The following is a 26839-nucleotide window of genomic DNA, read 5'->3' as shown; positions in this document are numbered from 1 at the left end:
GTGTTTTCTAATATAAACTGATAGGTAATTAAAAAATGATCAGAAAGTATGGGGTGAAAAAAGAATGAAACTTGAAAAGTTAATTCTAATAATTCTAGTGTGAATGCTAGGGCTTTTTTCTGAAGATGGTGAATTTACTGTAATTGCTGAAGAGATTTGCTTAAAAATGCTAAAGCTATTTGCATACTGCTAAAACTGCTAAAGGACTTAAAGTTGCAGATATTGCATTAAGTGCACAAAAAAATGTGAAGAATTTCTTGAAATATTGAAAAAAATTCTGTAAAATTAAAAAATGCATAAAGGTATGACATTGCCCAAAACCTCACTAGATTAGAGTATTTTTGCACAAATGTTAGCCTACCTCCTTAAAAGCCCCCAAATCCTTAGTAGGTGCCAAATTAGCAAATAAATAAATAAATAAATAAATAAAAAAAACAGCACATTGCTAAAATACTAGCTTAACTCAAAATTAACCCCCAAAAACCTAAGTAGGTGCTGAATTAGCCAAAAAAGCTAACATGTTTCTAAAATATGAGCTTAGCTCAAAAAAACCTCAGTAGATGCCAAATTACCCAAAAAGCTTGCATGTTGCTAAAATATGAGCTTAATTTACAAGACCAAAAATCCCCAGTAGATGCCAAATTAGCCATAAAAGCAGGTTGCTAAAATACTATCTTAACTTAGAATTAGCCCAAAAAAACCTAATTCGATGCCAACTTTTCCAAAAACTTAAGCATGTTGCTAAAACACTAGCTTAACTCAGAATTAGCCCAAAAAGCCTTAGTAGGTAGTGGTACTGACTTAGCCAAAAAAGCTAACATGTTTCTAAAATATGAGCTTAGCTCAAACGTAGCCCAAAAAACCTCAGTAGATGCCAAATTACCCAAAAGGCTAACATGTTGCTAAAATATGAGCTTAATTTATAAGCCAAAAAATCCTCAGTAGATGCCAAATTTGCCATAAAAGCTAGCACATTGCTAAAATACTAGCTTAACCTAGAATTAGCCCAAAAATCCTCATTTGATGCTGAATTATCTAAAAATGTTAGCATGTTGCTAAAACACTAGCTGAACTCAGAATTAGCCCAAAAAACCAAATTCGATGCTAAATTATCCAAAAACTTTAGCATGTTGCTAAAATACTAGTTTAACTCAGAATCAGCCCACAAAACCTTAGTAGGTGCCGAATTAGCCAAAAAAAACTAACATGTTGCTAAAATATGAGCATAACTTATAAGCCCAAAACTCGTCAGTAGATGCCAAATTTTCCAAAAACCTTAGCATGCTGCTAAAATACTAGATTAACTCAGAATTAGCCCTAAAATACCTAATACGATGCTAAATTATCCAAAAACTTTAACATGTTGCTTAAATACTAGCTAAATTCAAAATTAGCCTTAAGAACCTCAGTGGCATTAAGGTCCTCAACATGCTGAACGCTTTAATAGCAACAGTGCATAGCTTTAAAAGTGTGGAAAAAATTGCCAAAATCGTAAAATTACGTAAAATCATAAAAAAATGCGTAACATTTTAAAATTTTCATGTAATTTAACAATACCAAAAGTCCAAGTGTTTTTAACTCCAATAGTTTGCATAAATTGCAGAAATTTGAAAAATTCCCGTTAGTTTCAGGGGGCTAAGAAAATCGCATGAATTGCATTAAATACTAAAAACCGTAAGTTACAAATACCAAAAATACATGCGATAATGTCCTTAACGAGCTGAACATTGCAGAAATCGCTGACAGTTTGAGTTTTTATGTGCCAAAAAATGCATGGAACAAAAATAAATAATAAGAAAGAGAAACAGGATCACTTTAGAAAATTTAAAAAAATCTACATTTCTTATAGTGCAATTTCTTTTAAGGGATCAATCATTTCTATCATAACTCATAAGAACCCAGACCCATTTGTCCTTAAGTATAAGGAGCCTTTTCCTTAATTTTTCCTTCACACTAATGTCATTATGGGTTCTTATGGGTTTAACACCGGAGCTCCAGTGTTTATGTTTTTTGATTTAGTGTAACTTTTCAACCGTTAACATGACGGATTCTGAAGGAGAAAAGCGTCTCACGCCGCTTTTCTCCTTAAAACATCTACTCTGTCATGCAGCTCTAATAAAACACCAGTGTTGTTTTTCACTGCTAGTAGAAAGGAAATTGAAAGACAGGTGAAGGGACCCCGAACTGAAATCAGAGATGGGATCTAAAAATACCGCAACAATAGAGCAGGAGGGGGGGCAGATAAAATAACGTGGGGCTTCAAACCCCCACCTTGTCGATGCGTGTCACCAGAGCCGCTGAGATAGATTATAATTCAGCGTCGCCGCCTCGTTTCCCTCCAGACAGCTGACTGATTGCAGGAGTCCATCTTTTCTGCTCCTCGCCGCTCAGGCGAACAAATAAAGACGGCAGCTGGAACGTTGATGTGTCATCTGCTGGAGTCACTATCAGACCAGCTGGGAGGACAGACGAAAAAAAAAATCTCCATGACTTCTAGAATGTTTAAGAACGGGTTTAAGAACAGCTGCCGCTGTGGGAACGTTGACAGCTGCAGTTTAAGTAAAGGATATTTGAAGACAACACAGCTGTCGTGTTTAGTTATCAAAAATCGGAATAATGACGTAAAGCTGAGCACGGCAAACACAGAGTAGTGTTTTTTGGTGAAAACATCACACGCACGGAGTCACAATCTGAAAAACTGAAACACTGTATAATTTTTTTTTTCATTTTTAAACAAATTTCTTTCCAGAATCAATGATGAAATAGCAGCTTTTTGTGTGTTGTAAGGGTGTTTATCTTTCCTTCATACACGTTTCGATACACACAATATATGTAGATGAATGGACACATACAGGATTCAAGTAACTTGACACGCACATGTTTTAACTCTAAAATCTAGATTTAGACCCCGGTGTTCCAATAGAACATGCATTCGGTTAATTCTTTTGGGGCGCATGTGGCAGAATGATGTCTTCCCTTTTTGCAATTATAGCTCTGCCAGAACAACCACTTACTGCTGCAGAAAGATAACTGACAGTGTTCAAACGTTCAGCATGCAAATTAAAGCTACAAATCAAAACAGCAGTCTCATAAAAAGCTGACTGCTTATCATTTATCGACTTTTTTCCACATTATTGTCAGCCACTAATTTGCAGCCCCGGAGCACTTCCTGTGCTCTGACAGACACAGGTGTCGTGGAGTGTACAACAAACTGACTCAAAGTGGCTCCATTGATTCTTAGTTTCTGCTTTCTATTTTTTATCTTCCTCTAGATGTATGATGCTGCATCAGCATATCAGAACATGTACACTGATATACACGCATGTCTTCAACTTCGGAATTCCACCGAATCCCCTTTGGGGTCACAGTGTTGCTGGAGCCTATCCAAATAATGTTGGGCAGAGGCGGTTTACCACCCTTGACAGGTCACTCGTCTGCTGCAGGGCTGCACGAACATGCATACACATTCACACCAACGGGCGTGTCCTCAATGGACCTGCTCATGAAATACACGTTCTTCATTTGTGTTTTGGTTCACGTGGTGACCATGATGTTTACTGCCTCTTTCTCCTGCATTCATGCCGAAGTGAACCACATCAGGGTTTCCTTGCAAACAAACCAAGGACAACATTTTCAGGTGGAGCTCAGATGATGAGATATATTGCGATAATTACCCTTGTGATTGATTCTCAATGGGTTCTCACCAAGTATAGATCTTGTATTTTCATTTGAAGAGGCTGTAAAATGTTATATTCATCATCCTCTGGTGAGAAGTTCCTTTGAAGGAACACAGGGGGCGCATGTTTTAAGGCTGACTGTCCCGAACACCAATGTGTCTGGGAGCTACTTGAATTACTTCATTTTTGTTCTATTGTTCACAACAATTTTGCACTAAGTAGTGGCACTGCTGTTCATGTTTACTATTGTTCACTCTCAATTTTACGGATAATTCCAATTCAATTGGTGTAAATGTTTGTCAAAGATACAGTATTACGGAAAAGTGTCTATTATTTGTTAAACAAAATAAGACACAAGTGTTTATTATGATTGTGTTTAAGCTAAAACATAAATGGAGATATATTTTCCTAAAACATGTGTTCTTAATAATTTAAGTAATTAGAGACAATTTTTACCAATTATCGCAGTATCGCGATATCATTGATATTGTGAGTCATGTATTGCATCAAATCATGAGGTACCCAGTAATTCCCAGCCCTAGTTCATACACAGCAAAACACATTTCATGCTCTACGTCTGAAACACGCAGCCACTGAAGGTACATTGAAAGCTAAACCACATTGAACTTTGACCAATAAGGGACATGAATTTGGTAGTGATGTAAGAATGGTGTCCATTTTAAAGCATGGAAATGCCAACTGTTTAAAAATGGATCATGGAGGAGAAATTAATTATTGTGGTTGGTGCCCAGTTATATGACACCAAGTCTTTCATATGTCGGAATAGAGCTGTGAAAGAAAAAGCCTGGACAAAATTGACAAGGTTTGAACCACTTCAACATTTCGTGCATAGCCTCTTCCAAGTGTAGGAGACAGACGTGCAAATAAAGAGCAGAAAAGACGAAGAAACCCCTTCCTGCTTGTCCAGTATGAACATGCATGTTCAAGAACCTGCATTTTCTTCGTCAAATGCCCAGTGTGTATGTAGCATAAGAGGAAACACTCTCTGGTCTATGCTGCTAGTGTAACACCAACCAAATGTTACCAAAGAACCGATTGTGGGAAACATACAACTAACTCCTGACTCGACATAGTAAACCTGTTAGGTGGGTTACATATGTTCTCAGAGAGAATGATTATCCCTGTTTTCCATCGTCTTTGTGGATTGATGCTTTCAACAGCAGCTGTGTTCGAAAGCTGGGTGCTTTGCTGAAATTATTCTCTAGTAATCCTCGGCCAAATCTTTACCTTCTTCTGGTAACGTTTGATAGAGAAATTAAATCTGACTCCCGCAAAATATTTTTTATTTTTGAGTAGTGCTGGAATCTGATTAAAAAATGTGAGTTGGAAAGCCAGTCTGAAGCCGTGGCCCCTCACTGGGTGTCAAGAGGAGTGTTTGTACTGAAAAAGCCCCTCCAGCTACAGGGGTCCAGCAAGTAGAGGATTATTTCAAAGATAGAGAGAGAGAGGGGCTTGGCAAGAGAAGGAGTAAAAAAAAAAAAAAATCCTAGCCAATCATTTCGTAGACTAAATGAGTGCTTTACTATGATGGTAAAATGAGCAGATATGTTGAAGGAAGGGATCTTTGGAAGAGGGCATGGATATTTGTGGAGAAAGAGGCTGGAACTTTAGAGTTCAGAGATATGCGAGGGAGTGAAGAGAGCAGCGTTTTATTGGACGGAGGGATGAAGCAGTCAGCGGAGCTGCTCCTCTCAAGGTCATGCGTGCTGCTGGAATGACAGTTATTTCCTCCTCCAGTCTCAATGAGTGTTTGCAGGAGAAACGCCTGGAATCTGGGTTTCGCTCCACAAACAAAATCTGCAGCTCAGCCATGGATTGAAACTAATTCAAAGCTTGATAAAGTGTTTTATTAAAACAAAATCTAGACATTTTTTTTCTGCTATTTGAGGTAGAGAAGTGATTGCTTCTGAACTCCAGTATCTCTGCCATGGTTCACAGATTTGGTATCTATGTCTAAAGCCGAAAGCTAATGTTTCAGCCCGCTGCATGAGGCGCTTTGACTGAGATTACAGTTACTGATCCAAGGCTGCTTCGTTAGATCCGGTTTCATGCAGTAATCTGACAGCAATGATGGGAAGACAGAGCAGGGCTGTATTTCAGTGTGTAACAGCTGTAAAACACACAAACAGAATGTACCAAATGTATTTTTTTTATTGATTCTTTCTTCCTGGATCACACAGATGACATGCTCAAGTGGCATCGACACAAGACTTTTAGTTACTAACAGTGTGTGAAGTTAATTATTTAACAGGGAACAAAAAACACGGAATGATTCATCTATTTGAATCTATTTGAATTCCAAGAACATATAAACTGTTGATTTCTATTTACGTGATCCATAGACCAATGATCTATCAGAAAAATGTGGGGTTTTTTTTATTCCTCAAGTGTTACTTCACGCTAAAGTGATGGAATATCGATGATCTACAAGTTTAATGTATCAAAACTAATCAAGTTTTATTTTATCCACTTGTGCTCATGTGGGTGAGCTCTGAAGCTCAGACGTTAACATTTAAATGTAAGTAATGACTTTCTGTTGTAGCATGACCTTTCCACGTCCAAAACTACAGAGGGTTTTAAGACCATTTTGAGTACGTACAACACGAGCAGCTACTGAAAGCATGTTGTAAGTTAAACCAATCAGGGACTCAGATATGGTAGTGGCATTTGGATGGCGCCCTTTTTAATTCACAAAACTGTTTGATCATGAAGAAGAAATTAATAACTGTGGTTTGTGCTGGCCGGAATTATACAAGTTTTTCATACATAGGAATAGAGCCGTGAAAGAAAAAGCCTGGAGCAAGATTCACAAGATTTGAACCGCTTGGACATTTCACATGTTTCCCCTGTAGGTACATGCGCTCATATCAGGTACCGACAGTCCAGTGTGAACACCATATGCTAAAATGAATGTAGAATGAAGGATACTACATTAGGCTTTTGTTGCATTATATACTAAAAAAATATTTTTTGCTATTTCAAAGAGAAAAGTTTTTCTGTCTTCTCCACATCCATCCATAGAAGGTCTCTTCTGATTAGCCAATCAGATCAGAGTCTTCACTGTTCACTGGCTGCCCCACAATTGACCTAATGGGAAATAATAATAAAGTCAAACATTAAAAAGTGTGTATAATTAGATTTTGTTTTTCTTGAATCTAAATTATGAAAAGACAGATGTTTGCAATTTTTTTCTGAATTTGAATTCTATAATTGTTTCATCACTGAAATCTGTTTATTAAAAGAGCAGATGTACTGTGTGTGTGTGTGGGGCGGGGGGTGGGTGAGGGGGGTGGTTGTAAGGATGATTAAATTAATCACATTTGGATTGTGTTGCGCTGCAGTGGCTGTAGATTCTGTAACATTACATTTTGTGACCCTACAGACAAAGTTTTGTACTTAAATTTCAATCAACTTCAGCCAATATCTGAATCTAATGTAATTTTCAGAGAGTAGTACAGTTATCTATGATTATTAAATCGTTTTTATAGATTTGTCATCATTTCATGTCCATGCTCTCAATTTTTCAAACTCATTAACCAATTACATGACTGACTAGTTCAGCTGGGAATCATGGGAAACACACATTTTCAATGACTTTTTTTGGACAAATGTATCCTTTCATTTTCATGTCAGTCGTTTGTGCGCGAGCTGCCTCAGCAGTCATTTTTATCTTCTCCCAGCTCTGTCGTTGGGCTGAAGCAGCCCAGTGTCTGTGCACAGAAAATGGCACAAGCTGAATAATGTTGCTGAATTCCCTGGAAATTTGAGCCTTTTGAGTTTCCAGTGACATGACTGAGAAGGTTGCTTCTCTGAAACGACAGGCTCCACATCTCAGAGGAGAAGCGTGAAGAGTGACGGATGGGCTGAGTCAGCAGAATCTGCAGAAGCAGACATAAATCTGAATTTTAGAGCGTATGCGTTGCTGTCAAAAGTGTTTGAGAATCATCTTCTTTCTATTTACATCTTCTGTTCCTCGGATACTTTAGGATTAATATTGAGGTGCAGATGGATTATCTGGGAGAAATTCCAGAGAAAACTGATAATTCAGAAAGTTTAATTAACTTAACCTAACATGCATCCATGTTCTTGTTAAATCCAAACACTAATGGGACCATCAGCACTCAAAACCCTGACAGTCTAATCAGAAATCTTTTACACAAAGCACCTGTGCAGATAATGCCTCCGTTAGTATGTTTCTTATAAAAAAATCTTCCTGTACTGTAAATTATTTTTCCTGTACACGTGTTGGCCTTCCCCATAAAACGGCACTGCTCTCAACAAACATTTGAACTTCCTGCTTTCTTATCTTCTAACATATAAATTAATAAATAGCAGATCTGGGACTTCCTGCTGAGCAGAAGAATTCCCACTACATGTATGTAATCATAGAAATAACCCTCTCTTTGTTTTCATGTTGTCTGCAGGGATCAGGCCCCCCATCATGAATGGGCCCATGCATCCACGACCCTTAGTGGCGCTACTAGATGGGCGTGACTGCACTGTGGAGATGCCCATCCTGAAAGACGTAGCAACTGTGGCCTTCTGTGACGCTCAGTCCACACAGGAGATCCATGAGAAGGTACAGAGCTTGACATGAAATACATCTAAAACAATAAAGGGAATGCAGAGATCGGGGAAAAAGTATGGAATAAGATGCAGAACTTGAAGAAAGTTATTTTTTACTGAAACTCAGTAAGAAATCAATGTTTACTATGTTTTATACCATGATGAATCAATTCTAATTGGCTGCAGCACAGCCAGCAAAGCCAAGTGGGCCCCCATGTGGTTTAAAAGTGGGCCCCGATTGGGTTTGTCTGCAGTTTCTGTGGTGGCTCCACCTGTGTTTGCCCTCATTGGCTTGAGTGAGGATTCAGTGGGTTAGCTTGCTACGCTAGCCAGCTGCCTGGTGGACAGCGTAGCATGCCAGAGAGCTCTGCTGTAGTGAGCTAGTGAGCTCCTGTGTAGCATGCTAGCGAGCTCCTCTATAGCGTGCTAGCGAGCTCCTCTGTACCATTCTAGTGAGCTCCACTGTAGCATGCTAGCGAGCTCCACTGTAGCATGGTATCAATCTCCTCTGTAGCAAGCTAGTGAGCTCTTCTGTGGCATGCTAGCAAGCTCATCTGTAGCATGCTAACAAGTTGCACTGTAGCATGATATCAAGCTCCTCTGTAGCTTGTTAGTGAGCTCCTCTGTAGCATGCTAGCAAGCTTCTCTGTAACATGGTAACAAGCTCCACTGTAACATGCTAGCAAGCTACACTATAGCATGCTAGCGAGCTCCACTGTAGCATGCTCGTTAGCTCCACTGTAGCATGCTAGCGAGCTCCAATGTAGCATGCTAGCAGGCTCCTCTGTAGCAAGCTAGCAAGCTCCGCTATAGCTAGCTAGCAAGCTCCGCTATGGCATTCTAGCAAGCTCCACTGTAGCATGCCATTGAGCTCCTCTGTACCAAGCTAGCGAGCTACACTGTAGCATGCTAACAAGCTCCACTGTAACATTCTAGCAAGCCCCACTCTAGCATGCTCGTTAGCTCCACTGTAGCATGCTAGCGAGCTCCGCTGTAGCATGCTAGCAAGTTCCTCTGTAGCAAGCTAGCGAGCTCCGCTATAGCATGCTAGCGAGCTCCACTGTAGCATGCTCGTTAGCTCCACTGTAGCATGCTAGCAAGCTCCAATGTAGCATGCTAGCAGGCACCTCTGTAGCAATCTAGCAAGCTCCGCTATAGCATTCTAGCAAGCTCCACTGTAGCATGCCATTGAGATCCTCTGTACCAAGCTAGCGAGCTCCACTTGGCCTTGCTGGCTGGAAAGGTTTCCATTAAAAAATGATAATGGAATTCCAAAAAAGACGTCACATAGTCTGAATGTTATATATTATTGCGCTAGGCTAAGCACCAGTTGTTAATCGGAACAACAAAAACTTGGAACAAAGGTGGACATACGTTATTAACAGATTATCAAGAGAGTAGAAAAGATGTCTGACCTTCAAATGTCTCTGTGCCAAAATCTGTATCAAATTTTACCATCAAAGGCAATGTTGTCTTGAATTTGAATGAGTTTGTTGCCCATCATATGTGCTAGAAACAGTTTTTTTGAAACAGATTTTTGCTTCGTCATATAAACAAGCAGTACGAGGTGAACTTTCCCTCTGAAAGGCTTTGTTTATCTTAACATGGTGTTTGGCCTGTATGCAAGCTCAGTAGCTGTTACCATGTCAATGTGTCACACTACATATGAAACAGTTTGCTTCATGTGAAAAAAAGGACTTAAACTTCAAAGAAACACTACTACAGTGCTAATAATTGATTTCATACTTGATTCATAAGTGACTGTGGTAAAAGCATGGTAATGCCCATTGAGGTGTGCATTACTAGAAATTATACCATGGTTCGGGTGAATGCTCTGTTCTGATTGGCTGCTAGGTGTGGATTAAAAAGTGATAACCTACAGTGATAATGACTACCTAAAAAAGAAATCCCGGTCAAATAGTCCAAATGTTTTGTATCACTGCTCAGGCTTCTTGAAAACAGTTTTTGCTTTATGATCTGGGTAAAAACAAGCAGCAAGAGGTGAACTTTTACTGAACTGATGCTTTATTTTAACAAGACGATCAGCTTATATATCGTTTTCCTTTACTGCTAGAACTGAGGTTTCTGTTGTCTCGCCGGCTCAGTCGCGTGTTTTGTCTTGGTAACAACACTAGAAATAAGAATAAAGTACCGGTACTAAATATTGACAGAATAATTCTCTTTTGTAAGTGACCATGGTATAAGTGGGATAATGCCCTTCAAAGTGCGCATTATCAAAAATTAATGCAATTCGCTTCAGACGGTTCAGGCTTCCAAGGTGTGCATTAATTTCTAATAATGTGCACTTTGAAGGGCATTATCCCTTACTAATGGACTTTGCAGAGGCAACCGTCCAATGTGAAGGACAGTTCAGTCATAATTTCTGATAAAGGGCACCTCGTTGGGCATTATTCCTTAAATGTATTGATAGAATGTTCAGAATTATTAATAACATCCACTTCTTCCATTTAATGTACTTTCTTTTTTTTCCATTCAAGTTTTATTGATAAAGCGCAATGACAATCATTTAATGTACTTTCATGTAACTCTCAGCTAAATGTTAGTTTGTATATTATGTGATTATTGTTTGGCAACTGTTATTTAGATCCTATTCATGTGGATTATGATCACTACTACATTTAAATTATGTTTTTTAAATTGTATAAATGTATAGTTTAATGATGTGTCACTATGACTAATAGGTAATCCATGATAAGAAGTCTACCTATTGTAAAATAAGGAAACCCTACAAAAACACTATGCTAAAGGTAATCACGAAGAATAAAAAAGTGGACCAAAGCAGCAAAAAATCATAACAAAGAGGAAATTTCAAATGTGGGTCATGCTCCAAACCTTGATGCAGCCAATAAGGAGAGTAAATGGGTTTGTATGTCTGGCAGCACTACAACTTGTACTGGGCGTCTGCCAGTCTTTGTGAGCGCGCTCAGTGGGCATCAATGTGGAAGAGACAGATGGCTTTCTCTCCACCTCCTGCTCTCTCAGGCTCTTCATTGAGTAGTCAAGTCACAGTGGTGTTAAAAAGGCTTCAGTACCTCACAAAATAAGCAGAGGGTGGATTCATTAGATGAGGATCAATATAACCAAGAACTCGTTGAGAGGTGATGACTGGCAAGCGTGTTATCTCATTACTTTAGCGCTGATTAAAACATACCCACTAAAACCTTTGTCGTCTAATCTTCGGTGTGTTTTCAGGTCCTAAATGAAGCTGTGGGAGCTCTGATGTACCACACCATCACTCTGATGAGAGAAGACCTCGAGAAGTTTAAAGCTCTGCGGATCATCGTCCGCATCGGCAGCGGTTACGACAATATAGACATCAAATCTGCTGGAGAACTTGGTACGAACAAAGAGAAATGTAAAATCCCAAACAGAGACGAATAGTGCATCCGAAAAATATTCACAGCACTAAGACTGTGAATAATTATGTACATATCCTTTTTCAGGTTTTTTATTTTTAATAAATTTGCAACAATTTCAAGAGAACTTTTTCTCACATTGTCATTTAGTGTTTTTTTGTGAGTGTGTTGCTCAAAATATGTCCAAGAGACTGTCCTATTCAATTTAAGTGATTAAAATTAATTAAGTAACAAAATATCAATATTTTTCCGGCAGTTTTGCTAATCTTGCTCTATAGACACAATACGCTATTAGTTGTGAAAATGGCTGATTTCACATCCAAAGCTGAACCAAAAGCCAAATTTAAATCCAAACAGCTTCTCTAAATCTGTTTTCTGCTCCAACAGGCATAGCAGTATGCAATATGCCAGCAGCTTCAGTGGAGGAGACGGCGGACTCCACGCTGTGTCACATCCTCACCTTGTACCGCCGCACCACCTGGCTGCACCAGGTTCGTGACCTCTTATGAAAAAAGAAAAAAAAAAAAGAGAACCTTCTTTGAGCTGTCTAGACTCATTTAAAATGCTGGTTCCAGGTTTGATTTTCACAACTCAATAAAATCTGGTGGTTGTCAACTGACATATCAGCAAAATTGAAACGTTTCATTTTCTTTAGAATGTGGCTGTTTTTGAAAGACGTTGATGTAAAGTGTAGAAGGTACAGTAAAATGAATTGTTCCCATAAATCATTCCATAGCCTTGTTTTGTAACCGTGCTGGCAGCATCTGAAAGGGTGCTGCTTGTGCTCTTTAAGTGCACTGTTCTGAGAGGAGCTAGAGCTGGGTCGTGTTCATCTGCAGCGCTTTTGTCGCCTCGCTCAGACCCAGAGGTGATAATTAAATGTTGTTCACGGACAGGCTCTGCGGGAGGGCACGCGCGTGCAGAGTGTGGAGCAGATCCGAGAGGTGGCGTCGGGAGCGGCGAGGATCCGAGGAGAGACCCTGGGACTCATAGGACTTGGTGAGGGAAAACGTCAATAAACACACGATTAAGCTTTCATTTCCTCCAAAAATCGATTGTTCTCTGTACTGAAATGATCCAGTGTCTGATCTGAAGTTCTATCTCGTCTCCATAGGTCGGGTGGGCCAGGCTGTAGCGCTGCGAGCCAAAGCTTTCGGCTTTAACGTGATTTTCTATGACCCTTATTTGGCTGATGGAGTAGAAAGATCCCTGGGGTTACAGAGGGTCACCACCCTGCAGGTAAAGTGTCTCATATCAGGGTACATCTGCATTTAATCCACAGGTGATCATCAAAAGATCTTAAACTATTTGTGTTGCTGGTCTATATTGGATTAATTTTGGAGATTGTTGGAAAAATGAAAGTTTCTGCTAATTTCAAAACTCCAGTGGCTCTGTTCTTGGGAATCATGGTGCAGATGGTCGTAGCATCAGCTTTGATGTTGCAGGAAATGTCTCCAAAACAGACAAAATGTTGCTGCTAAACTCCATTTACATGAGGAAACACATTTTACCTCACATAACAAGGTTCCTTGATTTGTTCTGTGCAGATTTAATGAATAAATTAGATGAACTTATTGATAAATGTATACATTCTAATCTGATTTTGGTTTTCTTTGTCCCTATGCATTAGCATTACGGTTGCTGTCATGACCCTTTTAAAAATGGGTGAATTGGCATCACAGCAAAGCCTAAAGGCAGCTAGAAGATGCCGAGTGAGGCAGTTCTGGAGCCCAGGATCTGAGAGTCCTCTGCCAAATAACACCATAAACCCCAATGTGTGCGATCCTAGGGTCTAATATTAAAGTCTGTTGTTCTGAGTTCAGTGCTTTACATTTTATATACATTTTAAAAACCTTTTTTTAACTTACAACTGTTTGGCCCTTTAACATCGAACGCATTCTTTCGACTTCTTCAACTTTGTACACCATTAACATAATTCCAGTGGATTTTAACACGTAGAAGAGCAACACTTTACACTTGTGACAAAACAAAAATCAGCTGATTCTCTTTCCCCAATAAGCAATAATTGACCTCAATATGGAATACTTGACCTCTATAATGCCATACATGACCCCAATATGTAATACTTGACCCCAAAATGAAATACTTGACCCCAATATGAATACTTAACCCCGATATGCAATACTTAACCCCGATATCTAATACTTGACAGCTATATGCAATGCTTAACCCTAATATGTATTACTTGACCCCAATATGTAATCCTTGACTGTAATATGCAATACTTGACCACAAATGCAATACTTGACCCCAAAATAAAATACTTGACCCCAGTATAAAAACTTGACCCAAATATGCAATACTTGACCCCAAAATGCAATACTTGACCACAATATGTAATAGTTGATTGTAATATGCAATACTTAACCCCAATATGCAATACTTAACCCCGATATCTAATACTTGACAGCTATATGCAATACTTAACCCTAATATGTATTACTTGACCCCAATATGTAATACTTGAAATTAGCAATGTCAATATGAATAGCTGCTTTTCGACTGTTGATCATGTCAATGGTTGAAAAGTTTGCGAATGTTAAAGACATATTATTAAGTTGTCGTAGGCGAAATTGCCGGTGTTAAAAAAGTTACATTTGTTGAAAGTGTAGACAGTTGTGGTGTGCACAAAACTGCTACAAGTTCTCATTCCCAAGTCATCAAATATTGATGTATGGTTAAGGACCCCTCTGTGTCACTTTTTGACGTTTTAGATCTCTAAACTCGTCATTTTCTGATGTCCTGGCTTATTTAAATAAAATCAGGGGTGCAGTCATTTTGTTGGACGCAGTACCGGACATCTACTGAACCTTATGAAATGGTCAGTATTGGTACCCTAACTCTAGCCCAGTCCGAGTCCGGAACCCAGTATGCAACCAGTACCGCATCTGGAACCAGTACCACATCCGGAACTGGTACTGATCCACGTCCAGTACCGGATTAAGATAGTTAGGGTATTGGTGCGGTCCACGTCCCGGTATTGAACCGATACCGGTTTGCAGCTCAGAGGTTGGAGAACCTTGATTTAATTGGAACAGCCAGAGCATTAAAAAAATGACAATTCGGGGATGTCAAAAACGTCCATTTTTGACAAAAAGGGCTCCTTAACCATACATCAATATGTGACAATTTGTGAGGGAGAATGTGTTAAAAACTGACACTTTTTTGGCAACACACCCCTAGTGACAACCTGATGAACTGCACATGCATTCATTTTTAAAAGGGATTCAACCAGGAACTCAGTGGGGGAGCCGTTTAACCCTAAAAAAATGTGATTTTGTTTGCCTCACAAACCAGCTGGTGAATATAGAACAACCAAACCTCAAACATTCAACACTTATGAAGATTGAAGTCAAAACGAATGTCTTTATAGCTTCACGTTCAGAGGAACGTTTTGAAGAAAGGAAAACATATTCTTCAAAAAAAAATGGAAGTTTGAAGTTTTCTCCTGAGAGAAATGAGCAGACACACATGGGAATTGACTGTCTCCTCTGTGCATCTTTCCCCCCAGGATTTACTTTTCCACTCCGACTGTGTCTCTCTGCACTGCAGCCTCAATGAGCACAACCACCATCTGATCAACGACTTTACCATCAAGCAGGTACACTGGGACAGCCACGCACAAACACACTAGGCTGTGGAGCTGCAAACACGCCTAGTAGATTTATTTATCATCAGCCTGTGCATTCCAGAGTCATAAATCCTGATGAGGCTGATGCTTGGCAAAGCGCAGCACTGACATGTAGATGGATGAGGCCCTGCACTGTATGCACCCCACACAACAACCTACGATGAAGCAACATCCATCCATCTCCTTCACCACAAAGGATTTTAGCTTTTAAACAGTTCAGATCTCGCCAAATGTGAAGAGAGTCTTGACTTTTTTTTCACGTGTGCTTTTTATAAAACGTGTGACTGCGTGTGTTACAGATGCGACAGGGTGCCTTCCTGGTGAACACAGCCAGGGGGGGTCTGGTGGACGAGAAGGCTCTGGCTCAGGCCCTGAAGGAAGGCCGGATACGAGGAGCTGCTCTGGATGTTCACGAGACAGAACCGTTCAGGTAACTTTCCTGCTTCCTCCAGCTGGTTACAGGAGGATAGCTGTGGAAGCTGCTGCATGAACAGACACTAACAAAACACTAGATGGGAACGTTCATCTTTAATTTTATTGGTGCTTGAAAGCAACCAGCAGATTGAATTTCTTAAACTTGTTCTCTGACTGCCATTTAGGCATGAAAGCAACCAGCAGACGTGAGCTGCTTCCTGTTAGTGTTCTCTTTGTTTAACTATTGAAATTATAACTGAACTTAGCATCTCAACACCAAAACAAACTATTTTTATTTGATATTCTAATATGTTTAAGATTTTAATATAAAGACAACTTATAGAGAAAGAGAGAAATTTTAGCTTAGAGCTTAATTTTTTTGTTCATCTGTTTTTTACGTTGAACAGTTTCAGTCAGGGTCCACTAAAGGATGCTCCCAACCTGATCTGCACGCCACACGCCGCCTGGTACAGCGAGCAGGCGTCACTGGAGATGCGAGAGGAGGCGGCTAGGGAGATCCGAAGGGCTGTGACAGGTGGAGCGTATACACACACACAAGCACAAACAAGCACAACACTGAGGTGTTGCCTTTAAGATACACCTAAAAAGGTGGCAATTCTATTTCTGGCTACATCAGCGTCTTGTTAAGAGTGTTCTTGGGTAAGACACTAAAGCCTCAGTCACATGCACCGTATGGGGGATTGACCCATTGTTCGTGCTCATAGAAGTCGTAGATTGGAGACGTGAGAAAACAGCAACAATTCTGGTAGGAAGTTACGTCAAGACGTACTAGAAAATCCAAAATTCAAAATATAACTAATTTTTCACAATAAAATACTGCGATTGACAAATGAAATCATATTTTTGTATCTAAACAGACTGTAAAGATGAAGATAAACACACAAAAAACAGACATACACACAAACACTGAGACACACACAGATCAACTTAGTTGGCCGACTGCGACTGCAGTGGCGGGGTCTGATGATAGCAAAAAAAAAAGCTCTAAATAACCACAGCTGAGCTGAAGCGCCTGTGGACCGTCGTGGAAAAATACATGTCTGGTGTGAACTGGAGGTTAAGCGGTGTGCGTTCACAAGTGCCCGTATGATGCCCAAGCAAACTACACGGATTGTCTAATTTATTCATTCCCAACAGTCATTGAACAACACTAACGGGCTCCTTGTGCCATGCACCCAATATGGGGGGTGTAAAAAATGAAAGAAAGAAAAACCCTTACACGTGGTTTAGATGTTTGCTACAATGTGTCGCCTGCAGCATGCCCGTAGATAAAAATAAACATTTTCACCGTAGGGGCTCATCGAGCGGTTGACAATCGGTACAAGTTTTCCCATTTTTCACTCGTAGACAGTCTATACCCACTCTTGAGGGAAGTTGAGACTAAAACATAAAGCCTTAATTGCCTTGTGCCGTTGCCTCATTGGTATGTGAGAATTGGCAAAATTGCTTTGACCTCCAGTGTGTATAAAAAGGTTAAATAAGTGCTGACTGGAAACATGACCTCGCCTGGAAAATGTTAACCCGTGCTGAAATAAGTGATATTTTTAGGTATCCCACCAACAGAGATTAAGATCTTAATCCCTTTTTGCAGAAGAGAGATTGGAGGACCTTTTACTACCTCCTTAAGAACAGTTCTACTTTTTTTCACTTTTCCAGTCTCCTATCATCTCTTATTCCTGTTCTTGTTCCAGTGGTGTTTCAACATGGCCTGTTTAATCCTATCTGTTCCAAAATGGGTCGGTGTTCAAGGAAAAAGAAATTAAGATGTAGTCCCAGCTTTTCTCCCTTCTGACTGCTACAACAAAAGTCTAATTATTCGCTAACTTTTCTGCGTTTTAACCCATTTTTTGGTTCCATCTCTTTCTTTTTTCAGGTCGTATCCCAGATAGTCTAAAGAACTGTGTGAATAAGGAGTTTCTCACCCAGAACAACCACTGGGCAGGAGTGGACCCGGCCACAGTCCACCCGGAGCTCAACGGGGCCTACAGGTGAGAATACCTTCGGCCAACAAACTATATTTTGTTTTATTTTTATTTATTTTTAAACTTGTCCTTGTCCCTCTAGTGTTGGGCAGATTTTACTGTCACAACACGGGTTATTGATCTTCTGACACGCAAAGTGTATATCTGTATAAACCCCTTTTGCTTTTCATGCTAAACTTTATTTATATTGATTATGTTTGTATCTCTTTCTCTCTCTTTTTTTTTTTGTTAGACCAGACGAAAAATGTTCAGTCAGCCTCACGGTTTTAGTTGTTATGAGACATACTACTTGGTTTAGACTTGGAATAGGTACTAAACTGAAACTGTCCTACGTTGCTGCCAGTATCATCTAAAAGCATTGATTGCGGAGCTTCGTAGATGCTCAGATAAGAACGAATGAATAGTGGAGCTGCAGTGGCTCATGCACGGAGCCCCCATCAAAGAGCTGTCAGCAAAGTGAGGAAAAGTCCTGCTGAACTTCACAGCTATAGATTCTAGTTCAGAGACCTGATGGATCAGAGTGATGTGTACAAGGCTCTGAAAGAATGGAATATCGCAGCGACTAGCAGTGAAATACGAATTTGCTTCCGTTTTTAAAAAAACATGAGCTGCAGCGCTGACTGTCATGTAAATAAAGCATCTTAGTCACATTCATCCTGTCATCACACTGAAATGTTTCTGGAAAGAATGAATCGTATTAGTTAAGATACAATAATTCTATTTTTTCCCATACAGAAAAATATTTTGTTGTGGAAATCAGAAAATTGTTGTGTTTGAGATTAAGCAGGCGCTGCGCAGATCACCTGGATTGTGGTGAATGTTGGGTAGTTTTGACTCTGACCAATCATCATGAAAATATCACGAGAAAGGGGCGTGTGCAGGGCGCCTACTCAGGCGGGTGGGGCTGGAAACCTTTCTGCCTTGAAGAGTATAAAACAATGCATTGTGGGAAATATTGTCCTGTCAGTTCTTGTACTTCGACGTGATGCTGATCAGAAATGACTGGCGCTAAATGAAGGAAATCTGCGCATTTTGTAACTTTTTCTGGGAAGTAGTGAATCACTGATGTAAAAATTAACAAGATTTCAAATCATCTGTAGTTATATGTGTTATTGTTGCCTTTAAAAGTTAACTTCAATTTCAATTTTATCTATTTCTCGTGGACAATGGAAATTAAATTAACCCAGCGGCAATTTTTTATCTGTTGTCCACAGACGGATGTTAAAAATGATTACAAGAAATATTATATATGAGATACAGTCGCTGTGCTTAATGCTGTGATCATTAAATAAAATTAATTTTACCATTTTATTACGATGAAAGACATTAAAATTCAGGTAGATTCAATTCAAGTCATACTCTTAAAAAAGTGAAAAATTGTTCTGGTACAGTCTTGGGAAATATCGTGATATATATCGTATCGTGAGACATGTATCGGGATATCGTATCGCCAGACTCTTGCCAATACACACCCCTAGCACTTTGTGGATTTCACCTATCCTGGGATATTTATAGATCTAAGAAACTAATGTAGAGTCTCTCTGCTGACAGCTTCTGTTGGAGGTCTTACTATCGTGTAGTTCAGTGTGCATCTCTCATCTGCAGGTATCCCCCAGGAGTGGTCAGTTTGCCAGCCGGTGGTCTCCCCCCTCCAGTTGAGGGCATCGTGCCAAGCGCGGTGCCGATCGCACACACCCTCCCGCCAGCTGTCACGCACCCTCCTCACGCACCGTCTCCTGGACAGAACATAGTAAAGCCACCGGAGGGCGACAGAGAGCAGCATCCGAACGACCAGCTGTAACCTCCATGTTGGCAGGAAGGGGCTGACGCGGCGGCAGCTTCCCGGATGACACTTTCAGATTCTCAACTCTTTGGCAAATTCCTTCCAACAGCCAGATCACACCCCACAGAGGAAGAATGTGATGATGAGGAGGAGTGAATATCTGTCAGATGCTGATCTCCACACTGACTTCAAACAACATGCTGATCTTCACATTTCCTGCCAGAATCAAAACAAAAAAAAAACAGAAGTAAACACAAAACGGACGGAAAACAAAACCCTGGATCCAATTCTGCTGTTAGACTGTAGTGTGTTCAACGTTAGCGAGGCAGGTTTCACGTTTTTCTCTTTTCTCTTCATTAGTTTGAGGAACAAGCAAAGCTAGTGTGTTCTGACATGAATGTAACCTGTCTGTGTACAGTTTTTAGACTTAAAGCCAGATGATGTTTGTGCTCCAGTCCGAACTAAAAGGTGACCTGTGTAGCCAGACTGAAAACACCACAGCATCCTTTCCCCTTTTATTTTTTTTAAACGTGTGGTAAAGTTAGCAAGACACCCCCCACCTCCAAATACACACAAATAAGATAAAAGAAAAAAGAAAGAAAAAAGAGGCAGCTTTTTGCACACCATCTCAGGAAATTAAGTTTCCACAGTTGGTATATTTTTTTTATTTGCTATTTGTTTTATAAATCTCTTCATGCCAATTAGTGCTTTTCTTGTTTTCTACCAGTTTGCCATTAGAATGCAACGTCTCACGGGAGATAAAGTTGGATCTGATGTTTGGTTTTGTTAGCGATTTGCTCCTGGGACTTAAAAATGTAAATGTTTGACCCAAACTGATGGGAAATAGTTCTGCATAGAGGTGGCATAAATGTATGCTCGGCAGGGACGGCTTGACTCCTTGTTGCGTCAAAGTGGCGTGTTGGCAGTTTGCAGCACCTTGAAATACAGAGCAAATATCTTCCATTTGTCTTCTTGGAGCGTTTGTCAAGCTGACCTTCGGTAAATCCTGTCATCTAAAACAGTGGTCCCCAAACCCCCGGTACTACCAGAAACAAAAACTGGATCTACATTTTTTTTCTTAGTTATTTATAATCTGATTCTGAAGGAAGTTTTATTTTGAAAACCTACTACCCAGTGGACAACTGATGTTGAAATGACATCAACATCAAAGCTCAACATCAAATTGAGGGCAAAAACAAGTGTAACGCGCAAATGAAAATAACGTCAAAACGTTAATATCAATATGACATCATGTTATTTACTCCTTGTTGATGTCATGGGAATTTTAAATTTGGAACAATAAATTAATAAAACTAATAACAGAGGTATAGAATATACAATAAATGAGTTAGTGCAATATATATACAAGAACAACAATGGATCGGAATTTTCTGTGGTTTTCCAGATACACAAAGCGGTTACAGCATGTGTCAAAGTCAAGGCTCGGGGGCCGGATCAGGCCCTCCGGGTAATTATATTCGGCCCTCTAGATTGGTTTATTTACTGTTATAATGGCCCAATGTTATCTTGCGCTTATTTCTAACTTGTATAATTTTGACAAAATATATTTTTATGAAGAGTAAAATATTGAAAGTTATTTAAGGTTTAAGTTGAATTATTCTGGAATAATATTCCTGCCTTTTTATTATTCATTATTATGCTAAAAAAATACAGTTTTAAAAATTGGCATTCTGCTAGCTTTTTGGACTATTTTGGCATTAACTTAGATTTTTTATCCTATTTTGGAGTTTATCAAATATTTCAGCCACATGCTAGCTGTTTGGCCAATTTAGGCTTTTTTAAGCTGTTTTGTAGTTGGGCTAAAATTTACATGCTAGCTATTTTGGCTAATTTAGTTGTTTTTTCAGTTTTTTAAGATATTTTGAAGTTTAGCTATTTTTTAACTACATGCTAGCTGTTTTGGCTAGCCTAAGTTGTTTTCTTTTTTTAGTTTTTAGGCTAATTTGGCATTTAGATAATATTTTAGCTGGCTATCAACTTGAGCGTTTTCAGCTATTAACTTCAGTCATTTCAACTGTTAGCTTCAGCTATCAGCACTAGCATCTTCAGCGGCCAAATCAGCTTACAACATTCACACTAGCATCATCACAGGTAATGCTATATATTTAGTTCATAATTATGTTATAAAGTTTTGTTCCTTTTTAGTTTTAGAGTGTTCAATACATGTTTATCCTGTTCGTGACCTAAGGTGTGTTTTGGATTTTAGTCGCTCTGGGTTACAGTGTCATTTGTGTTATTTGTTCACTCTTCATTCACACGTGGTGATGGGAAACTACTGATGGTTGGCTGGAGGGAGTGGGATCAAACCAGCGCTTTTTAGATTTGTAACCTCAGTGGACTCCCTGCTTAACCTCCTGATCTACTCATGAACCATTCTATGTCAGGGTTGCTGCTGGAAAGAAGAAGGGCTAAAAGCGCTTTGAGCATCAGGAAAAACGCAGATAAATCCAATCCATTAAGAGAAACCAGTGTTGTACAGACAGTATGATTTCTACATGCCTACTGTTAAAACAGAGCAATACGAGTAAAATTGTCTTTACTGTCTGTAATGCAGCTCTTTTGCTTTTCCACGGTTAGAGTGTTGCATATGGGTGACTTTATTCTTGAGGTGTTCTTTTATTTTCTGGGACTGTAATCTAGTCTGGAGAAGCTCCCTGTTGTTGAGGAAAAAATAAATTCTTGTGATCACATTGTTACGATAAATCGTCGTAAATAGGCAAAGAAAGGAAGTGTTTCGAGTATGCGAGTTGAGCAGTGACACCGATAGAGTTCCACATAAAGATAAGGTTCTATTTCAATATGAATTGAAGAGAAAACATCAAATATGATGCTAAACCACATGCTGAGATTTAATTAACCCTAAATTAATTTATCAAGCCTAAATTCTAAACAAACAGAAGAGGCATGGAAGTCAATTTGATATTAATTTGACGTCAGTGAATTTAACATGTACTTAAACTGTATGAACCAGAATTCTTCATTTTGTTTTTTATGTAAGATTGAATTTCTACTGGTCATGTTTTTTTTCTATACTTAAACAACAGTCAAAATACTGTCGTCCTCTAATTGGATCAAATATCGACTTGATTTTGATGTCAAGCTGACATCAAGGTGCCCACTGGGTAGATTCTCTCCACCACATTCGACTCATTCTTGTCAAGTCTACACAAGTCTTTCAGTCATCTGCTACTTTCCTTAAGTGGTTTTACCTCAATTGAAAATCCCAAACAAAAATCAAACGTATTTGAAAAGTTTCTTTGAGGAGGAAACAGAAGAGCTTCCAACTTTACTCTAAACATAGATTCATCGCAACAGTTATTCCTCCAGACCATAATAATAATTCAGAATATTCAGCAACCAGGTGTCTAATGTTATAAGGATGCTGCTAATAAAGTTGAACAGACGTGGATTCATGTTTCTTATTATAACTAGAAAATACATTTTTTTTAACCGTTTGTCTTTTATACCATCATTAAAAGTCAGATGCGGCAGAAGTTCGATTTTTAGCCTCTACTTTGATAGTTTTAATGGTTCCATCACAAAATCTAGTGTACGAATGAAGTTTAAAGCAGCTTTTACAGAGGATGAAGATAAACTTTAACCTCAAAAGTTCAGAGAAAATGGAAAAAAAAAAAAAAAAAGCGGATGCACACTTTAAGCTAAAATAAGCCAGTCCATAAAAATATTGTCTGACATTAACCCTTTTAACACTCCAGTGTTTATGTTCTTTAATTTACTGTAATTTGTCAACCGTTAACTCGATCAATGTAATTCCGGCAGATTCTGAAGGAGAAAAGCGGCGTGAGAATCTACTGGAATTACATTGATTGTGTTAATGGTTGAAAAATGACACTATTTTAAAGATTTTGTGTTTATAGCATCAAAGATGTTAAAGGGTTAAACCAATCCTTGGCCTGTAAAAGGTTGGGGACCACTGATCTAAAATATCTTCCCTTATTTTCCAGTTTCTAAAAGCATCTAAAAAAAAAAAAAAAAAGCAAAAGAGCTTAGAAGTCAAATCGTCTTCCTGAACCCATATTTCTCCAGTGAGGACGCTCCGATTCCTCCACAGTGGAATCCCTCTAGCGTTTAAAGCCGCGTCCTTCCTGAGTGTAGCATTTACCCACCTTCTGTGGCCTCTGTGTCTATGTGTACATACGGTGTTCTGCCTGCCTGTGTCTATGTGAGTTGGTTGTATCTGTGTCTAAAAACATCGCCTTGGGAGGAGGGATGGCAGCCAGTACACTCCACGCAGCAAAACTACACTCTAAATTTGCAGCCTAACACTTAAATGGCCCAAACTTGACTTCAGGTCAAAATCAAGAGGCATTGCGTGGTTTAACCAATTGCAATTTTGACTAAAACCAAGATAGATTCAGTGAAAAAGATATTGCAAACTGATGTTTTCGCTGGCAGGTCTGCTGTACTTTCTGGAAACCCTTCCACCAGCAACTATGTAGTTTAGGACAGTTTTCTGTGGCCTACCTGGTTTTCTCTTGTGGGCGTGGCATCAGGGATGGACATTTCTGTCAAACAGAAGCAATTAACAGGTGCATCCAAAAACACTGGGTACTTGTCTGAAAAACTTTATTTATACATTTGATGTGAAACTCCAATTGACTTTTTGTCTGCGTCTGCAGCGCAAAAGAAGACACCTTGAAATTCCATCCCTGATAGTGACACGCAGCCGACTGTTGCCTACCTTGGTCCTCCTTATGGTTAAGTAGTAGGCGTAGCAATATACAGTATACATATTCTATATTCTACAGTAAATATCATTATTTTTGGTCAAAAAAACCTAAAGAAGATATGTTTGTGACTGTATGCATTTGTATGAATTATTTTAAAAAGAAATAAACTGTGGAAAGGTGACATTTGTGGTGCTTTTATTTTGTGGTTTGAAGTTTTATGTTTGAAAATGTATAGTTTCTGCTTTTGAAATTGAGTTTGGTTGATTTATTTTCCCATTATGGAGAAACATTCCACTAGATGGCACTATCACAGCAGCAACTATGATGCACATGCATCAGAATGAGCCCCCAAATCATCAAAGTGACATCTGCATGAAGGCTGGGAAAGAAGTTACTGTTAATGCACATTTCAGAACAAATTAATTGAGAAAAACAAAAAGTTTTAAATACAAAGTTAACATACTTTTCCCTGTTTAATTAGGGACCTTTTAAGTTTGGTTTTAAGTTTGGCCAACATTGGATTAATTAAATATGTGTGAATGCAAAGGTTTTTATCTCTAATTACATTAGGAATAAAAACAGTAAAGCCAAATATTCATTTTCTAAACCCATTTTATCGCTTACTGGGCCCCGGGCTGACAGAACTAGGGCTGGGTATTGATTATAATTTCCAAAAACGATTCAATTCGATTAACAAGAGCCTGAATCTTTAATTTAATTCATTTTTGAGTTTGCACATTTATACATTTTTGTTTAGAAATACATTAATAATCTACTAAATATTTTGAATATATTTACATTAATATGATACAGTTCACATACTGTAAAATGTATCAGTGAAATAATGAGACTATTAATATCATTCAGTGTTACATGGTTTCTTAAAAGGAGAAGTTTTACCAAAAATGTTCAGATCATTAACATTGACATTTCAGTTTGACTACTAGGTGGCGATCGTGCTACAACAGTACACCTTATTCAAGAAGAAGAAGCAAATAATGAGCAAAAAACAATGTTTTAAACCACAAATAGCTTCTTAAAAAATATTTCCTCAAAAGAGTTTGGAAAATTCATGCCTGTGAGTTAATAAAGATGTTAATTTAGTCAGCAATTTATGTTTACGTTGACAGAGCGTTAGCATTAGCCTAAGCTAATTAGACTTTTGTGCTAAATCAATTTATATTTTTATGACTCAATTATTGAGCTGTTACGCTTAAATTGATTCAAATCAATTAATTGATTTTTTTAACCTATCCGGAACCTAACCCGGCTACTGTTGCGTGAAGGCGAGGTACACCCTGGATAGGTCGCCATAAGACAACACATGGTGCAAAAAAATATGATAAAAAAAAAAACTGTGCAGAAAAAGCAAACTTGCTTTTGTTTCCGGATGGTAAAAGAGACTGATTTCAGGTTTTTTTATAATCTTATCAAAGTGCATCACTCTACAAAACAAACTGCAAAGATCAAACTAAAACTATGTTTTAAATGTTCAACCCACTCTGATGAAAATAGGGTTTTCGGTGATTTTAACATGCTCTTGTGACATTTTTCTCATGATTTAGTACATATGTAAAGAAAATTAAGATTAAAATAGCATTTCTGAGTATTTCTTTATTCGAATTGTTGTAAATAAGGGGCAGACGGAAAAAAAAGCAGTTGAAAAACATATTTATGACATAGAAAATACACTGGGCGGGCACAAACTTCGTGCTCTGAGTTGTCCCATAACATGTGCTCTATACCAATGGTCCCACCTACAACTATGAAGTTAATTTCTAATAAACTCTTACCGCTCTGCAGAAACTATGTCCTTGAAAACAACACAGGTTTTTGATTTAGTCTAAAAATGGCATAATCATAATTAAAAGGCTGCTAGGAACACTTACAAAAGATCAAAAGATGATTTTAAACAAACAAGATTAGACACAAAAATCCAAAAGAGACAGTGAAAGTAGGTCACCTCAAGTTATGAAATAATTAAGGATTAAAAACAGAAAGTCGTTGGAAAAAAAGTAACCGAAACCTCACCGTCGATAAATAAAGATGGAACGTGAATCTTTACACACTTTACAGTGCTTTAACTTTACACTTCCATCCATCTCTGATTCCTCTGAGAAAGGATTTCCAGCAGCATCAATTTCGTCTGCAGCTCAGGAGGCAGGCTGGGAACCACATATTGTTTAAAAAACAAAAAAACATAACACAGAGGCATGTTTACCTCAGTGAGTGCACCAGACTCTAAAGAGGACAGAAAGCTCGCGTGAGACTGGTGGGGCCTTGAAGTGTGGCATTACTGGAAGCCTAAACCTCCAGACCCTCACCACATTTAAATTGGTTGGAGACATTGAAAAAACCCATTACAAACATCATCAAAGCAGTCGTTCTCCAGTGAGAATGCTGATGAAGCTCAGAGACCTGAATCAGACTAGTAAAATTGTACAAATGCTCTCCCCTCCTGTAGAACATTTCACTAAGCTGCTTTAAGGAACACCACATCAGTACGTGACTGTTCTGTCTTTTATGATATTACTTCACTTTTCAAGTCCTTAATTATTAGTTCAGTTTATTTATTATTACACTAAAGCAGGGGTTGACAACCTTTAAAGGGTTAGTAATGGGGTTGTGGGTCAT

The 26839-nt window shown here is 38.8% G+C and overlaps 1 protein-coding gene and 1 long non-coding RNA gene across 2 annotated transcripts in view; one reads left to right on the top strand and one right to left on the bottom strand.

The window, feature by feature from the left end:
* Positions 1-21090, top strand: part of LOC112153729 (C-terminal-binding protein 1) — a 24230-nt gene extending 3140 nt beyond the window's left edge. The window contains exons 2-11 of the mRNA XM_024284104.2: positions 8123-8277; positions 11478-11622; positions 12029-12132; positions 12538-12640; positions 12756-12880; positions 15174-15263; positions 15593-15723; positions 16115-16242; positions 17602-17716; positions 19316-21090. Of these exons, the coding sequence (XP_024139872.1) occupies positions 8123-8277; positions 11478-11622; positions 12029-12132; positions 12538-12640; positions 12756-12880; positions 15174-15263; positions 15593-15723; positions 16115-16242; positions 17602-17716; positions 19316-19511 (1292 nt within the window). The 3' untranslated portion in view covers positions 19512-21090. The remainder of the gene's footprint in view (positions 1-8122; positions 8278-11477; positions 11623-12028; positions 12133-12537; positions 12641-12755; positions 12881-15173; positions 15264-15592; positions 15724-16114; positions 16243-17601; positions 17717-19315) is intronic.
* LOC112153733 overlaps positions 1-26839 on the bottom strand; it is a 91633-nt gene that overhangs the window by 8805 nt on the left and 55989 nt on the right. The window contains exon 5 of the long non-coding RNA XR_002920531.2: positions 2272-2456. This is a non-coding gene — a long non-coding RNA (uncharacterized LOC112153733). The remainder of the gene's footprint in view (positions 1-2271; positions 2457-26839) is intronic.

Source organism: Oryzias melastigma, linkage group LG10, assembly GCF_002922805.2.
Source record: "Oryzias melastigma strain HK-1 linkage group LG10, ASM292280v2, whole genome shotgun sequence".
Classification (NCBI taxonomy): Eukaryota; Metazoa; Chordata; class Actinopteri; order Beloniformes; family Adrianichthyidae; genus Oryzias; species Oryzias melastigma.
This window is presented reverse-complemented; position numbering and strand designations above follow the sequence as displayed.